Below are 19,483 nucleotides of genomic sequence, written 5' to 3' on the forward strand. Positions count from 1 at the left end.
AAGGCTAAAACGTCCTCCTTCCTTTTCCTTAAAAATCACATCTTTATTTCAAGTAACCCTTCCCTAAAGCAGGTCACCCGACGCTTCTGAGAGACAATCGTCTTACGTAATCATCTGTCCCAGAATTCTTATTTATTTATTCATTTTGCCAGCTTGCTGCAGAAAAACGACAGTTGTTTGGTGCCAGCTTGTCTTCCCTTTCATCAGCAGCAAAAAAAAAATAGAAATAAAAAGGGCTTAGGAAGAGGTTATTTTATCTTGCCCTTCTTTCCGTTTACTGCTGATTAAATGCTTTGTTTCCTTTGGGAACTTTTCCTTTCTTGGCAAGGACTTTAAATACCCAGTTGTTAAAAAGACAGAGCCGAGAGCTGTTCCGGTTGTTCTGCAACTGCAACTATGGTTGTGTCTATGTAGTTTGACTGCCAGGACTCAATGCTGGTATCGAACCACATTAATTCTACTGTGTAGATCAGACTTTGGCCCTCCGGGTGTTTTGGACTCCAACTCCCATCATTCCTAACAGCCTCAGGCCCCTTCCTTTTGCCCCTCAGCCGCTTAAGCGGCTGAGGGGCAAAAGGAAAGGGCCTGAGGCTGTTAGGAATGATGGGAGTTGGAGTCCAAAACACCTGGAAGGCCAAAGTTGTCCATGCCTGGTATAGATGTAGCCTTGCTCCTTTTGTCTCGGGCATCTTCTCAAACATATTTCCACAGCTATATCCTAGTAAAAAAAATACCCAAACAATAAAAATGCAGTCATTTACCAGCAGGTCTGTGTACAAAAATGTATATAATAATCTATATCTATATATATAAAAGGGTAATTAAATTTCGGTCTAGGACAAAACAACAAAACTACACATCCCAGAAACACTAAACTTGGCAGCACAACCCCTCATCCATGCCTCTACGTTCATACAACAAAAAGAAAAGAAAAATAAAGTCCTAATTAGACGGAGAGGAATAATTGTTTTTATCCAATTGCTGCCAGTTAGAAGGCTAAGCTCCGCCCACTTGGTCTCCTAGCAACCCACTCAGCCCAGGGGACAGGCAGTGTTAGGCCTCACTTAGGCCTCTTCCACACTGCCTATAAAATACAGATTATCAGATTTTAACTGGATTATATGGCAGCGTAAACTCAAGACCCTTCCACACAGCTATATCACCCATTTATAATGGACTTAATGTAAGAGAAACCTTTACCCTTTACCTTAACTACCACCAATTCCTCAGTACTTTATTTCCCATACCACCATACTTCGCCACAGCAACGCGTGGCCGGGCACAGCTAGTCTTCTATATATAAAAATGTAATGTGCGTAATTCCCATGGAGTAAAAAACAAAACCACTGGACCAAATCACACCAAATTTGGCTACAAAAGACATAGTCATTCAATCTATGTCTTTCCATTAAAAACCCTATAAAATTAGGTCCAAATTGCAGAAAAACCCCTGAAACCAAAAATTACTAACCATGCATGTGCGTAATTCCCATGGAGTAAACAACAAAACCACTGGACCAAATCACACCAAATTTGGCTACAAAAGACATAGTCATTCAATCTATGTCTTTCCATTGAAAACCCTATAAAATTAGGTCCAAATTACAGAAAAACCCCTGAAACCAAAAATTACTAACTACGCATGTGGGAAACTTGGTGATGTTAGCTAGGTGGGTGGGGCTTTAACAGCGAGGCATAGATAGGGTTCCTGGGAACCATATAAATGAACAAAACCTGCATTTAAAAAACTTCCATCTGGACAGTAAATAAAGAGCAACACTCTGAAAATAAGACTATTCCGGACAGGAAACAACCACAGCCAGCTAACACCTCCCAACAAAGGATTCCCTCAAGGAGGAAAGAACCACGCTTTGAAGCTGCAAGGCCATTCAGTGCTAATCAAGGTGACTAATTACAACATTTATACTTGCCTCCACAAACAAAAACCCAGTTACAACGATGCTACAGCAACACGTGGCCGGGCACAGCTAGTTTCTCATAAATTCGGAAATGGCATAAAGAAGCAAGCAGTACCAGGTCATTTCCAGTGGCAAGGAGATTTCAAATACTGCCCCCATACACACAAAAGCACATACTCAAGCACATTTGTGCCTGCCCACACAAACCGCTACTGGTCACACACTGTTCTGGATTGAAAACTTCCAACGCAAAGGTAATTTCGCCACCCTGGCTCTTGAAAGCGACCCTTTTTTTGGTAACTGGACAAGGCGATACAAAGAAAACTCATTCAGCCATTCATCGCTGAAGAATAATCCTTCTCCAATTAATTTCAGCCTCAAGTGGAAAATAAATAATGCAGCTGAGGGACTTAGAACAAAATAACAAGAAGACTTTTTATTCCAACCTCATAGGAATATTAGAAGAGGATGCATCTACACCATTGGTTCTGAACCGGAGGGTCCCCAAATGTTTTGGCCTTCGACTCCCAGAAATCATAACAACTGGTAAACCGGCTGGGATTTCTGGGAGTTGTAGGCCAAAACACCTGGGGACCCACAGCTTGAGAACCATTGATCTACACCAGGGGTCCCCAAACTAAGGCCCGCGGGCCGGATGCGGCCCTCCAAGGTCATTTACCTGGCCCCTGCCCTCAGTTTTATAATATAATATTTTATATCATTAATAATATAATATATTGTATATAGATATAATATTGATAATAATATTATAATGTTATACAATATAATACTAATAATAATACCATATAATAATATAAATTATATGTTATATATTACATATAATATTACAGTATAGTGGTATAATTCAATGTAGTAATATATAACTACATTGCTAATATTGTGCTATGCTAATAATATAATATATTGTATGTACATAAAGCTGCCCTGAGTCCCCTTCGGGGTGAGAAGGGCGGGATATAAATGTAGTAAATAAATGTAGTAATGGAATAAATAAATAATTTTAGACTTAGGCTCGCCTAAAGTCTGAAATGACTTGAAGGCACAACAACAATCCTAATTAACTTGATTATCTCATTGGCCAGAAGCAGGCCCACACTTCCCATTGAAATCCTGATAGGTTTATGTTGTTTACAACTGTTTTCATTTTTAAATATTGTATTGTTTTTTCATTGTTGTTGTTGTTTTGCACTACAAATAAGACATGTCCAGTGTGCACAGGAATTTGTTCATTTTTTTTTCCAAATGATAATTTGGCCCCTCCACAGTCTGAAAGATTGTAGACCGGCCCTCTGCTTTAAAAGTTTGAGGACCCCTGATCTACACTATAGAGTTAATGCTGTTTGATGCCATTTGAACTGCGCTGGCTCAATGCTTTGGTATCATGGGAGTTATAGTTTGTTTGTTTTTTAATTGCATCAGAAGTGACTTGAGAACATACTGCAAGTCACTTCTAGTGTGAGAGAATTGGTCGTCCACAGAGACGTTTATTTATTTATGTATTTATTGTTTACGTCATTTCTATCCAGCCTTTCTCACCCGAAGGGACTCAAGAAGGCTTACAGGTCTGGCAAAAATTCAATGCCAATAAAAACAACAATACAATCCAATAAAACATAAAATTGTTTTTAAAAATTTACATTAGGCATTAAAACACATGAGACAATATACAAAACTTAAAACATATAAAATGCATAAATCCATTCCTCCAAAAACATTGCCCAGGGGACACCCTGATGTGTTACTGGGAGGCTTCTCTCATGTCCCTACAAGCTAGAGCTAACATATGGAAGCTCACCCTGTCTTGCGGATTCGAACCGGCAACCTTCAGGTCAGCAACCTAACCTTCAGGTCAGCAGTTCACAAGGATTTAACCCATTGACAGAAATGGGGGGAAGACCTTGCGAAACTACAGCTCCCACGATAACATTGAGACATTGCAGTTAAAATGGTGTCAAATTACATTTGCAAACGCATCCCAAGTCTAATTGTTCAGTATGGTGTGTTTGTGAGTCCACTAGAGATCTAAGATCAACTTGGCTGCACCTTTTTGGACCAACTGATGTTTCTGAGCACCTTTCAAAGGCTGCATTCATACATGGACCTCATCATGTCTCCTCTCAGCCTTCTCTTCTGCGGGCTAAACATGCCCAACTTCTATCTCTCTCTCTTGATGACATTTTGGGAACACAACATCAGAAGTATTTAGGAAACATTATCCCTAAACCTATAAAATCGATTTCCCACAGGTTGCATGTGTATTCTAACAACTTGGGAAATGCTCAACCATAGTTACAATGACTTCCCATGATCTTAACATATCACGATCGGCCCTCCACATTTGCAGTTTTCACTTTTGTGGATTGGATTATTCACTAATTTAATAAATATGTTCTCTCTAGGAATCCCTAGGCCCTCCAGTACAACTCTATGGTCAGCTTCTGTCAGAAGTTGCCCTTGAAGACTTAGGGACTCCTAGAGATGTATTCTCTCAGGTTAAAAATTGGGTTTTTTTATTTGCAATTTTCCCACTTTTGTGGTGTCTAGTGCCCCTAAACCTAGTGAATATAGAGGACTGACTGTATTGGATGCATTAGCAGAAAAACGCCATCTGAATTTCCATCAACAGTGGGTGAAGTCAGATGGAAGCCAAGACCTGTCAGTTAGAAAAATTAGCCACAACCTTATCACACCAGCGATGAAACACTTTTCCTTCTCAGCGAAAAAAATATAATGCTACTAGAATTAGTATATCCAACTTGTACCGGCCAGGCATAAATGTAAGTGATTTTTCTTCCTGAATCAAAGCCACGAGACACCTTCCAGACCTTTCCTTTCCTCCTGGAATAGGGACGCCGACTATATTTCCCTCTTGGCACAATTCCTGCATCTTTAAGAACTGAATGCAAGATCCCTTTTCTTTTCTTGGCATGGAGGTGAAGTAACTGGAAGAGGCTATCATGCTCGAATTCTGCTGCTGTAGTTACTAAAACTTTCCTGCTGAGAGATAATAAACCTTATTCTCTAATAGTGGCGGTCAAAATGCTAAAGCATGCTAGCATTGCTTTGGGCTGAAATATTGTTGTTGTAATCGTCATCATCATCACCATCATTATCATCTCATATACACTAGAGTCTCGCTTATCCAACATAAACGGGCCAGAAGAATGCTGGATAAGCGAAAATGTTGGATAATAAGGAGGGATTAAGGAAAAGCCTATTGAATGTCAAATTAAGTTATGATTGTACAAATTAAGCACCAAAACATGCTTTACAACAAATCAACAGAAAAAGCAGTTCAATACACAGTAACGTTATGTAGCAATTACTGTATTTACAAATTTAGCACCAAAATATCGCAGTGTATTGAAAACATTGACTACAAAAACATTGACTACTAAAAGGCAGACTGCATTGGATAATCCAGAACGTTGGATAAGCGAAGGTTGGATAAGCGAAACTCTACTGTAATAAACCTTTTTATCTAACAATGGTGGTCAAAACACTGAAGGTATATTAGAATTGCTTTGGGGCCGGGCTGTGGTGCAGCTGGCTAGTAACCAGCTGCAATAAATCACTACTGACCGAGAGGTCATGAGTTCGAAGCCCGGGTAGGGTTAAGCCCCCGACCATTAAATAGCCCGGCTTGCTGTTGACCTATGCAGCCCCGAAAGGCAGTTGCATCTGTCAATTAGGGAAAATTTAGGTACGCTTTATGCGGGAGGCTAATTTAACTAATTTACAACATCATAAAACTGCCAGCAAAACATGAGGAAAGGAATGAGGAAGTACAGCCACTAGTGGACAGTGAAGCAACAGCTCCCCCTGTGGCCGGAATCGTGAAGCTGGAAATGTTAAATGTCTCTGTGTCTGTCTATATATGTTGTTTTTCTGTTGGCATTGAATGTTTGCCATATATGTATTCATTGTAATCCGCCCTGAGTCCCCTTTGGGATGAGAAGGGCGGAATATAAATACTGTAAATAAATAAATAAATACTGTAAACGTTGTTGTTATCGTCGTCGTCATCTTCATCATTATCATCTCATATAATAAACCTTATTATCTAACAATGGTAGTCAAAACACTAAAGACATGCTATCATTGTTTTGGGCTTAAATGTTGTTGTTGTCGTCATCATCTTTATCATCACCATTATCACGCCATATAATAATCCTTAATATCTAACACTGGTGGTCAAAACGCTAAAGACATGCTAGTATTGCTTTGGGCTTAAATGTTGTTGTCGTTGTTTTTATCACCATCATCATCATCATTATCACGGCATATAATACTTATTATCAAATACTGGCGGCCAAAACACTAAAGCTATGCTAGCATTGATTTGGGCTTAAATGTTGTTGTTATTGTCATCATTTTCATCGTCATCGTCATCATCTTTATCATCATCATTATCATCCCATATAATAAACCTTATTATCCAACAGTGGTGATCAAAACATGAATATACTAGCATTGCTTTGGTCTTAAATGTTTTGTTGCCATTGCCATCATCATCATCATCATCATCATCATCATCTTCATCTCCATCAATATCATTATTATCCCATATAATAATCCTTATTATCTAACACTGGTGGTCAAAAGGCTAACGGCACGCTAGCATTGCTTTGAGCTTAAATGTTGTCATAGTTGTCATCATCTTCATCATCATTATCACCTCAATTTTTTTTCCAGTCTAGGATTCATGATAACTTAAAACAATGGAGAGAAACGCAGCCAAAATGTATAATGCAACCCACATATCCACAGAATCAATATCCACAGTTCCAAAAATATTCTTTTAAGGCATTTTCTAGGTCTATCAGCACAACTCTGTGGCAGTCTTTGGTCAGAAGCCCTTTACTGCAATAAGCTTAACTATCATCCACAGTTTCACAAAGTCAAGTGATGTATCCCTTATAGATACAGAGATTGAACTGTATATCGAACATTAATGTTGAGATATTTTTAAACTATTCACAAAATTAAAACTGGTTTAAAAACACGGCTATTACAAACGAGACATAAAAAACACAAGTGATACAGCACAATGAATGGCCTCCTTGGGCAACCAACCTTCAAAGGCCTACTGAGAATTTTAAAACAATTTCAACTTGCAAAGAGGAAACCGGGTGAATCTCTCTCGGGTCCCATCCAGACGGATTAAAAAAGAACAGAAAATTCCCCGCCTTTGTTCTTGTTCTTTTATGATTTTATTTTGGGGATCCAAACATGTTTTGTTTAACCCAGAATATTTTCTGTCTGCTCTCATTATGACAAGAGGCTTTTGAAACCAACTCCTCCAAATTTGATTTATTTTAACCGAGTGCAAAATCGGAAAGTGCAGGAACTAAATCCGGGAATTTGCCATCATTCTGGGAGCGTGTTTGGAAGGAAGTTGCTACAGTAGCAGGAATAGAAGTCATATTTTATAGTGAAATACAGCAGTGAAAAGGAGATGAGAAAGCCATGATGAGCAATTTGGGTTTTCCAATCCAGTCCTTTATATACTTGTATCTGTTGACTTATGGTGACTCCATCAATTTCATGGGGTTTCTTAGGCAAAAAAATATATAATCATAATACCATAGCTTTGGGAGAGTCCACAAAGGCCATCCAGTCATTCTGACAGGCAGAAATACTCAATCAAAACACTCCTGGTAGATGGCCATCCAGCTTCTGCTAAAAAGCCTCCAAAGAAGGAGACTCTGACACACTCCAAGGCAACACATTCCACTGTCAAATAGTTCTTCCTAATGTTCAGGTAGAATTTCTTTTCCTGCCATTTGAATCCATTGTCCTGTGTCCAAGAGCAGTAGAAAATCTTCAGTTTGATATTACAGTAGAGTAGTGATGGGCAACCTATGACACGCGTGTCAGCACTGACACGCCTAGCCATTTTTGCTGACACGCTGCCACATGCAGATTGACTGGATGACTGATGTCTTTTGTGGCCAAATTTGGTGTGATTTGGTCCAGTGGTTTTGTTGTTTACTCCATGGGAATTATGCACATTACATATACAGTAGAGTCTCACTTATCCAACATAAACGGGCCGGCAGAATGTTGGATGAGTGAATATGTTGGATAATAAGGAGAGATTAAGAAAAAGCCTATTAAATATCAAAATAGGTTATGATTTTACAAATTAAGCACCAAAACATCATGTTATACAACAAATTTGACAGAAAAAGAAGTTCATTACACATTAATGCTATGTAGTAATTACTGTATTTACAAATTTAACACCAAAATATCATGATATATTGAAAACATTGACTACAAAAATGCGTTGGTTAATCCAGAACGTTGAATAAGTGAGTGTTGGATAAGTGAGACTCTACTGTATATATTATTGTAATATATTATTATATTATTACTATTATATTATTATTATATTATTCATTATTCATGACTACATTGAAACTAGAATAGAGAGAAATCAGCGTGGAAACTGCAAGAGGTACCATAGATTGTTGTACATGGAAATAATGGTAGTAAATAGTTTTTGATTTATTAAATATTACAATTATATATTTTTGTTATTTAAACTATTTATATTGCAAAATTATGGGTTTTTTTCTCGAAGTGACACACCACCCAAGTCATGCTAGGTTTTTTGGTGAATTTTGACACACCCAAGTGCAAAAGGTTGACCATCATTGCAGTAGAGTCTCACTCAGGCCTGTAGCAAGGGGGTGGTTTTAGGGGTTCAACCTCGCCCCCCGAAATTTTTCAGGTTATAAAAAAAAATCTGGTTTACTCATGAATTTTAACTGGTTAACCAAATCCCCATGCTAAGTCTATGAGACACAAAACATTAAGAGTCCCTCCAGGCACTATCTCAAGCAGCTATTGACAGGTTTGTAGCGGGGAGGAGTGTGTGCTAGGGGTTCAACCCCTCCCCCCCCCCCCGAAATTTTCAAAACCCCTCCCGAAATTTTTTTCTGGCTACGGCCCTGGTCTCACTTATCCAACACATTTTTGTAGTCAATGTTTTCAATACATTGTGATATTTTGGTGCTAAATTCGTAAATACAGTAATTACTACATAGCATTTCTGTGTATTGGACTACTTTTTCTGTCAAATTTGTTGTATAACATAATGTTTTGGTGCTTAATTTGTAAAATCATAACCTAAGTTGATGTTTAATAGGCTTTTCCTTAATCCCTCCTTATTATCCAACATATTCGCTTATCCAACATTCTGCCAGCCTGTTTACGTTGGATAAGCGAGATTCTACTGTATTTCAAATATATGGCTGTTTTGTCACTTCTCAACCTTCTCTTCTCCGTGCTAAATATATCCAGATCCCGCTTCATAGGGATATATGGTTTCCCAACTTTGACAATTTCGGTTACTGTTCTCTGGACTTATTCCAGCTTGTCAATATCCTTCTTAAATTGCGGTGCCCAGAACTGGAGACAGGATTATTGCAAGTGAAGTCTGACCAAAGTGGAAAACAAGGGTACTATTACTCCTTTCGATCTTAATTCTATCCTCCTATTGATGCAGCCTAGTATTGGCTATTTTAGCTGCTGCATCACCCTGGTGGTTCATGTTCAGCTTTTTCAAAATCCCATTATCATAGGGATAGAAAGTGATGTGAAACAGGAAAACAAACACCACAGGGATGTTCACCCTTCCCTATGCTATCCAAATCTTATACAGTAGAGTCTTGCTTATCTGACCTTCGCTCATCCAATGTTCTGTATTATCCAATGCAGTCTGCCTTTTAATTGTTTATTTATTTACTACATTTATATCCCACTCTTCTCACCCCGAAGGCTTACAAATCAAATGAACATACAATATATTATAGTAGAGTCTCACTTATCCAAGCTAAACGGGCCGGCAGAAGCTTGGATAAGCGAATATCTTGGATAACAAGGAGAGATTAAGGAAAAGCCTATTAAACATCAAATTAGGTTATGATTTTACAAATTAAGCACCAAAACTTCATGTTATACAACAAATTTGACAGAAAAAGTAGTTCAATACGCAGTAATGTTATGTTGTAATTACTGTATTTATGAATTTAGCACCAAAATATCACGATATACTGAAAACGTTGACTCCAAAAATGGCTTGGATTATCCAGAGGTTTGGATAAGCGAGGCTTGGATAAGTGAGACTCTACTATATTAGCATAGCACAATATGAGCATTAAATTACTATATTGTACTATATAATTATATGGTAATATTATTTGTAACATTACATTTAATATATAATATTTAATTAATATTATTATATTGTATTATTAGTAGTATAATATTGTATTTCATTATAATATTATTATCAATATTATATGTAGAGTAGAGTCTCACTTATCCAACATAAACGGGCCAGCAGAACGTTGGATAAGCAAATATGTTGGATAATAAGGAGGCATTAAGGAAAAGCCTATTAAACATCAAATTAGGTTATGATTTTACAAATTAAGCACCAAAACATCATGCTATACAACACATTTGACAGAAAAAGTAGTTCAATACGCAATAATGTTATGCAGTAATTACGCTATTTACGAATTTAGCACCAAAATATCACAATGTATTGAAAACATTGACTACAAAAATGCGTTGGATAATCCAGAACGTTGGATAAGCAAGTGTTGGATAAATGAGACTCTACTGTATATACAGTATATTATATATTACAATAATAATAACTTTATTTTTATACCCCGCCTCCATCTCCACAAAGGGACTCGGGGCGGCTTACATGGGGTCAAGCCCAGATAAAAACAGTAACTATATAAAACACATCAAATGGAGGAAAGACATGCATGATTATAAAATCTAAACATTAACATATAAAGATAAAATAGCAAACTTAATAAAAACATGATTTAAACACAGAAAGGTTATAAAAACAGACTGGGTAAAGTGTACCATGTGAATTTTGTAAACACAAGGTAGCTGATAAAGTGCTTTTAGTAGTCAATGTTTTCAATATATTGTGATGTTTTGATATTAAATTTGTAAATGCAGTGATTACTATATAACGTTACCATGTATTGAATTGCTTTTTCTGTCGATTTGTTTGTCCCTCCTATCCTTCTGTAGGAAGGTTAAAACTTTGTTATAGGGCCAGACTTTTGAATAATAATTGGCAGCGTTAATTATTATCATGTACACTGAACTCAATCGACAGACCCAGTTTTTTGAACTGAACACGCCTACCTGTATTTTATAATGTGTTTTATGAATACTGATGTAAGTTAATAATAATTTTAACTGATTTATATTGCACTGTATAATTTTTATATATGCGTTTTATTGTAAGCCGCCCTGAGTCCCCTGTTGGGTGAGAAGGGCAGGATATAAACATTGTAATAAATAAATAAATAAATAAATAAATAATTTTTAAAATCATATCGGAATTTGACATTTAATAGGCTTTTCCTTAATCCCTCCTTATTAATCCAACATTTTCGCTTATCCAACGTTCTGCCACCCCGTTGATGTTGGATAAGCGAGACTCTACTGTATATATATTTGGCAGGAGTTACACTTCAAAAAATGTATCTGTTCCAACTTATACACAAATTCATCTTAATAACAAACCTACAGAAACTCTCTTGTGCGCAACTTGGGGACTGCCTACACTCAGCCACAGCTCTGCCAGTTCCCTCCCTTGAAAAATAGCTCCTGGGAAACCTCCCCAAAATCTTCTCTTCCAGAATCAGGTTGAGGGAGAAGTAAGTGCAAGGGAGGAAAGATAAGTTTGTGGAAGCAAATGCAGAAACCCTCTGGTGTGTACTGCGTAACAAAATAGAAACGATAGTATATTTCATTTCTGTTACTGATTGCTTTCTGAAGAAACTGAAAGACCAGAATAACAAAGTTGGGAACACAAGTCTATTTCTTTTGAGGACCAGAATGACAGAGAACACAGAGAGAACGTTCAGACAAACTAGCCACCGTAGAAGAATGATTTCAGCAGGAGTAGTTCTTATACCAGTGATGGCCAACCTATGACACGCGTGTCATCACTGACACGCCTAGCCATTTTTGCTGACACGCTGCCGCCTGCAGATTGATTGGATGACTAATGTCTTTTGTGGCCAAATTTGGTGTGATTTGGTCCAGTGGTTTTGTTGTTTACTCCATGGGAATTATGCACATTACATTTATATATATACTAGCTTGGGGACCCTGCGGTGCCTGGGTTATTTTAAAAAGGCATGATTTGTCTTTGATTGTTAGGTATTTTCAGTTTGGAGTTGGTGAACGACAATTCCCAGAATCGTGGGTCAATCCTCCCCAAACCCTGCCAGTATTCAAAGTTGGTCCCGGTCCATTGTCAGTGGGGGTCTCTGTTTCTCTGGATGCAGGTGAACTATAACTCCCCCAAACTTGTCCAATATGTTCTGTTGGTTATGGGGGCTCTGTGTGCCAGGTTTGGCCCTGGTCCCTCCTCGGTAGGGTTTGAAGTGCTCATTCATTGCAGGTGAACTATAAATCCCAGTACCTACTACTCCCATATGTCTAGGCCAATTCCCCTTCAAACCCACCAGTATTCAAATCTGGGTATATCAGGTATGCATGCCAAGTTTGGTCCAGATCCATCATTGTTTGGGTTCATAGTGCGTTCTGGGTGTAGGTGAACTACAACTCCTCTAAATTCCCCAGTAGGAGTCACAGTGCTCTGACTTGATGCAGGGTGAACTACAACTTCCACCATGTGGAGTCAATCCAACAAACTCCTCCAGTAAGGTCAGTTCTGCTCTGTTTGTTATGCAGACAGATTTGAAAGGGAAGGGCAGTAGGCAGGGTCATGCAAATTTCACAGCAATGGAGAACCCTGGGATGCCTGCCTGTGGTGGAGGGCAATGCAAAATCTAGGATGAAATTATCCCCAAACGAAAGCATTCCTTGGGTAGTGAGCCATAGTGTTTGGGAGGGGCATTGGCAGGAGTTTGGCTGCATGTTCATGGTGCTCACTGTAACCGCAATGTCAGTGGAAAAGAGTGACTTGCTGGCTTCTCAGCCCTGGGAACTGGAGCCTGTTTGTGGAGGCCGGAGGCTGTTTGTGTGAGCAGACACCTGTGCCACATACACACATACGGGTTTTCACTTTTATTATGGATTTAGATATTATATCATTCTATTATTATTCTATTATTATTCTAGTATATTATCATATTATTACCATTATATTATTATTATATTATTCACTATTCATGACAACTTTGAAACTAAAAGAGAGAAATCAGCATGGAAACTGCAAGAGGTACCATGGATTGTTGTACATGGAAATAATGGTAGTAAATAGTTTTTGATTTATTAAATACAGTTATATATTACAATTATACATTTTTGTTATTTAAACTATACATATTGCAAAATTATGTTGTTGTTTTTTCTCAAAGTGACACACCACACAAGTCATGCTAGGTTTTTTGGTGAATTTTGACACACCAAGTGCAAACGGTTGCCCATCATTGTGTTATACAGTGATTAGATTATCTGAAACTGCTCATTCCACAACGTTCCATAAACATTAGGAAAGATTTCCTGAAGGTAAGTGCTGTTCAGCAGTGGAATATGCCACCTTGGAGAATGCTTGAGTCTCCTTCTCTTGAGGTTTTTAAGCAGAGGTTCGATGTCCATCTGTTGGAAGGGTTTTGATTGGGTATGCTTGTATGGCAGAATAGGGTTGGGATGATGGTCCTTGGGGTCTCTTCCAACTCTAGGATTCTAAAGAAGGTAAGGTAAAGATTTCCCCTGACGTTAAATCCAGTCGTATCCGACTCTGGGGGTTGGTGCTCATCTCCATTTCTAAGCTGAAGAGCCAGCATTGTCCATAGACACCTCCAAGGTCATGTGGCCGGCATAACTGCATGGAACACCGTTACCTTCCTGCTGAAGCAGTACCTATTGATCTACTCACATTGGCACGTTTTCGAACTGCTAGGTTCGCAGAAGCTGGAGCTAATAGCAGGCACTCACTCTGCTCCTCGGATTTGAACCTGGGACCTTTCAGTCTGCAAGTTCAGCAGCTCAGTGCTTTAACATGCTGTGCCATCAGGGGGCTCTCTCTAGGATTCTATGGATGTACATTAGAGTCTCACTTATCCAACATAAACGGGCCGGCAGAACGTTGGATAAGCAAATAAGTTGGATAATAAGGAGGGATTAAGGAAAAGCATATTAAACATCAAATTACGTTATGATTGTACAAATTAAGCACCAAAACATCATGATATACAACAAATTTGACAGAAAAAGTAGTTCAATACGAAATAATGCTATGTAGTAATTACTGTATTTACGAATTTAGCACCAAAATATCACGATTTATTGAAAATATCAACTACAAAAATGCATTGGATAATCCAGAACATTGGATAAGCGAGTGTTGGATAAGTGAGACTCTACTGTATATAACATTTAGTGAAGTTTACTGAATGGCCAAGTTTCACATAGCTGGCAACTGCAGAGAATGCAAAGATATATACTTACTGTACGGGATTCTGGGGCCTATGGCCTAAATACCCAAAAGGCACCACATCCTATTTGGTCTTGGAAAACTAAGCAGGGTCAACTCTGGCTAGAACTCGGATGGGAGACAGTCAATAAATACTAGGTGCTATGGTCTATTTCCAAGATAATTGTCCAAACTACCTCTGAGTATTGCTTGCCCAAGGAATCTTGTGAAATTACGGGGCAACCACAAATCAGGAATCGACTTGAAAGCACAGACACACATAGCCCCAAAAACCAAAATGTCCAACTTCTGTTGATAATCAATCAATCTCCCACACCTTCCCCTTTAGAGTGAATCTACACCAGTGGTTTCCAATCTGTGGTCTGTGGAACACCAGTGGTCCAAGAACTAAAACATGGTCCTCATGGTTACTACTATGGATAATAACACTGCCTAACCAAATAAAAAATATTTTTTTTCTTTGGTGTCTTCTTTTTTAGGCCTATTCCTGGGGTTATTTTGGGGTGCTGATACAGAAAATTGCATTGGAAAGACAACACCAGTTCTAGATTATTAAATATGGTTTTCTGTGGGCAAGCAGGTGGCGACTGCTAGATGGCATATGTTCTGTATCAGAAACTTGAGCTGATGTGGTCAATCCAATGCAATTTTCTGAATCAGCACCACAAATAACAAAACCGAATGGAAAGTTGGCCAAAAACTAAATTGTAACCCTTTTGGTATTAATGTTGGAGAGGGATCCCTGGTCGAAAAAAGGTTGGGAACCACTGGTCTCATTGTGGTACAATGGGAGTTGTTGTTTGATAATGCTCCAGGTCTGTTTGGCAGAGAAGACTATGACAAACTTGACAAACTACATCTCCCAAGAACCCACAGCGTTGAGCCCTGGTGTTAATGCCACAGTGTAGATAGAATCATAAAATCATAGAGTTGGAAGAGACCTCATGGGCCATCCAGTCCAACCCCTTTCTACCAAGAAGCAGGAAATCATATTCAAAGCACCCCCAACAGATGGCCATCCAGGCTCTGCTTAAAAGCCTCCAAAGAAGGAGCCTCCACCACAGCCCGGGGGAGAGAGTTCCACTGCTGAACAGCTCTCACAATGAGGAAGTTCTTCCTAATGTTCAGGTGGAATCTCCTTTCCTGTAGTTTGAAGCCATTGTTCTGCATCCTAGTCTCCAGAGCAGCAGAAAACAAGCTTGCTCCCTCCTCCCTTTGACTTCCCTTCACGTATTTGTACATGGCTATCATGTCTCCTCTCAGCCTTCTATTCTGCAGGCTAAACATGCCCAGCTCTTTAAGTTGCTCCTCATAGGGCTTGTTCTGAAAACTTGGCTTTTGAATAAGTACCACCCTCTTGAATGTTAAATTCTTGTACAAATGGCTATCCTTGATCGTTGCATCCGCATGGGTAATTTCTCCATATAGCCTCAGGGTTCAACTCACTTTTGGGTTCTCCCCCATGTTCTTATTGCACTTCTAACTTCCTCCATGTTTACAAGTCTCACTTAGTGCACTTTGATCAGCCCATCCTTATGTTTTTATTAATGTGTTTTAACTTTGTCTTATTAATGGTTTGATTTTAATCGCATGTTTTAATTTTTCATTTGTGAACAAGCCCTATGAGGAGCGGTTTAAAGAGCTGGGCATGTTTAGCCAGGGCTTGTTTTCATTTAATTTTTCATGTCGGTATTTGATGTTTTTGTATATATACTCTTTTGCATTTGTAAGCCGCCCTGAGTCCCTGCGGGGAGATAGAGGTGGGGTACAAGAATAAAGTTATTATTATCAACACAATGACGTTGTATGGCACAGCAAACAAGATAGATATGCTGGATTTCGTTTCGCAAAACCACAAGTCGAACACTTCCCAAGTGTCTAGGACTGTGTGATGTATTTTCGGATGATGCGTGCAGATCCCAGTAGGGTGGCCTTTTGCAGTTGGCAGATGGTGATTTTGTCAATGTCTATTGTTTCCAAATGCCGGCTGAGATCTTTTGGCACGGCACCCAGTGTGCCCATCACCACTGGGACCACCTGCACTGGTTTCTGCCAGAGTCTTTGAAGTTCAATCTTGAGGTCCTGATAGCGGCTGAGTTTTTCCTGTTGTTTTTCGTCAATGCGACTATCACTTGGAATGGCAACATCAATGACCCAAACCTTTTTCTTTTCCACAACTGTGATGTCTGGTGTGTTGTGTTTCAGAACTTTGTCAGTCTGGATTCGGAAGTCCCACAGTATCTTTGCGTGCTCATTTTCCAATACTTTTGCAGGTTTGTGATCCCACCAGTTCTTTGCTGCTGGGAGGTGGTACTTGAGGCATAAGTTCCAATGAATCATTTGGGCCACATAGTTGTGCCTCTGTTTGTAGTCTGTCTGTGCAATTTTCTTACAGCAGCTGAGGATATGATCAATGGTTTCGTCAGCTTCCTTGCACAGTCTGCATTTTGGGTCATCAGCTGATTTTTCAATCTTGGCCTTAATTGCCTTTGTTCTGATGTCTTGCTCCTGGGCTGCAAGGATCAGGCCTTCTGTCTCCTTCTTCAGGGTCCCATTCGTGCGCCAGAGCCAGGTCTTCTCCTGAATGGGACCCTGAAGAAGGAGACAGAAGGCCTCCTTCTTCTTCTTCTTCTTCTTATTATTATTATTATTATTATTATTGGTGTTCTCCAGACCCTTAATCATTTTATATGTGTCTTGAATCGTCCCGGGACAGTGTCTGCTTTCATGAGCCATCCAAAACCCGCATGTTTTATCTCCTTTCCTCCTGCCTCTCCGCCCCGCCCCCCTGACACGCGAGCTCTATTCCCACGCGCGTCCTAAACACCCGCGTTCCTCCAGGACTGCCCTCCGATGCGGCAAGGCTCCAGAGCGAGCAAGGAAACCTCTGGTACGTGCGGACGCGGCTCTCTCCTGCCGAGACACGGGGACGCAGAGGCACAGTTACAAAAAAGAGCACCTTTTTCTTCCCAAGACCTCATGAGCCACAAACACAAGAAGAGAAGCAGCAAATGCCCAAATCCTTGGATGGATAAGAATAACGGAGCGTGCAAAGAAGGTGCAGAAAAGAGATGAGGTTCAGGGAAGAAGAAAGGCACAAGAATGGCCCAGGGTTCATCTTTCCACCCCATCCAGAATCTCATCTATCTATTCTACGCTACTTGTGACACTGTCACAGCCGCAGACCATTTTTAAAAAGCAAGAAAGATGCGTGGGATAGAGAGGGAGGAAAAAGAGGAAAGAGGCTGGAGAGGAGCCCTTTCGCGGGACTCCCAGATCCGAAAGCAACCCCACAGCTTCTCCATATACCTCAGAACGTCTGCCATAGATGTCGGCGAAACGTCAGGAGAGAATACTTCTGGAACGTGGCCACACAGCCCGGAAAACACACAACAACGCTGTGATCCCGGCCATGAAAGCCTTGGACAACCCCACAGCCCTCTCCCAAAAGACGGAGCTAGTTTCCAGCCCCTTTGCGGGACTCCCAGATCCGAAAGCAACCCCACAGCTTCTCCATATACCCCACAACCCCTACCATAGATGTGGGCGAAACGTCAGGAGAGAATACTTCAGGAGCAAGGCCATACAGCCCGGAAAATACACATCCCGGCCATGAAAGCCTTGGACAACCCCACAGCCCTCTCCCAAAAGACGGAGCCGGTTTCCAGCCCTTTCGCGGAACTCCCAGATCTTAAAGCAACCCCACAGCTTCTCCATATACCCCACAACCTCTGCCATAGATGTGGGCGAAACGTCAGGAGAGAATACTTCTGGAACGTGGCCATACAGCCCGGAAAACATATATCCCGGCCATGAAAGCCTTCGACCACCCCACAGCCCTCTCCCAAAAGACGGAGCTAGTTTCCAGCCCCTTTGCGGGACTCCCAGATCCGAAAGCAACCCCACAGCTTCTCCATATACCTCACCACCTCTGCCATAGATGTGGGCGAAACGTCAGGAGAGAATACGTCTGGAACTTGGCCATATACACAACAACCCTGTGATCCCGGCCATGAAAGCCTTGGACAACCCCACAGCCCTCTCCCATCCCACACAACACACACAAATCCCAACACACATCTCTTTCTCCCCGCTTTCCCTGCGCGCTTACTTTTCTGGCTGGCGTAGCCCGGGTAGTAGCCATAGTAGCCGGTGATGCGCAGGATGCGGTCCTCGATGGTGGCCACCCCGTTGGGCGCCGCCTTGACATCCATGCGGAGCCTTGGGAAAGGGGGAAAGGGGGAAAGGAGGAGGAGGAGGAGGAAGAGGAGGAGAAGGAGGAGAAGCCGGCGCCAAGGAAGGCGCACGGCTTGGTGCCCTGGCGCAGCGGCTGCAGCAAAGCGCGGAGACTCCCGGCGCCTCTTCTTCTCCTCCTCTCCTCCTCCTCCTCTTCTTCCTCAGCTCCTTAGGAGGCTAGCAAACAACCCTCAGCCCCCCAATCTTGTGTTCCTCTTCACAGCATCCCTCGGCTTCCCCTCTCCCCAGCTCCAAATGGTGAAGTTTTTGGAGAGCAGTTTTTGGCGCACGGGGCGGAGAGTCTTCTTCCCCCGCTCCTCCTTCTCTTTCTGGGCTGGAGGAGGAGGAGGAGGAGGAAGAGGAGGAGCGAGGAAACTTCCTTGCAAGACTTAGGTTGCTCTCCTCCTCCTTGGGGGTGTTAGGGGGTACCAGCCCCAAAGGGAAACATCCTCAAAGGGGGTGACAACAAACATGACTTAACCATGGGAGTTTTGATTTGATTATTCCAGGCATGGGCCAAGTTAGGCCCTCCAAGTGTTTTGGACTTCAACTCCCATCATTCCTAACAAACCTTCCTAGAATCCTAAATGGGTTAGATCACAAAGGCCATCCAGCCCAAAATTGAGTGATACACAATCAAAGTACTCCCAACAGATAACCATCTCGCCTCCATAGAAGAGGAATACTCCACACTGCATGACTGCATATTCCACTTTCTTACTGTCTGAACATCTTCCTAATATTTAGGTGGACTCTGTTTTCCTGAAGTTTTAATCCATTTCTCCACTATGTTCTAGTCTCTAGAACAGGATAAAACAAGTCAATGCCCTCCTCAATGTGTCATCCT

At 40.7% G+C, this 19,483-nt stretch overlaps 1 protein-coding gene across 3 annotated transcripts in view; it reads right to left on the reverse strand.

The window, feature by feature from the left end:
* slc35f4 (solute carrier family 35 member F4) overlaps positions 1–18,972 on the reverse strand; it is a 227,834-nt gene extending 208,862 nt beyond the window's left edge. For 2 of the 3 annotated variants that reach the window (XM_062968652.1, XM_062968650.1), the window contains exon 1: positions 18,512–18,970. In XM_062968652.1, coding sequence (XP_062824722.1) covers positions 18,512–18,614 — 103 coding nt within the window. In that variant the 5' untranslated portion in view covers positions 18,615–18,970. Of the gene's footprint in view, positions 1–18,511 lie in introns of all 3 variants that reach the window. The other variant, XM_062968651.1, reaches the window with a different exon arrangement.
* Positions 18,973–19,483: the final 511 nt, after the last annotated feature.

The sequence above is a fragment of the Anolis carolinensis genome, chromosome 1 (assembly GCF_035594765.1).
Source record: "Anolis carolinensis isolate JA03-04 chromosome 1, rAnoCar3.1.pri, whole genome shotgun sequence".
Lineage (NCBI taxonomy): Eukaryota > Metazoa > Chordata > Lepidosauria > Squamata > Dactyloidae > Anolis > Anolis carolinensis.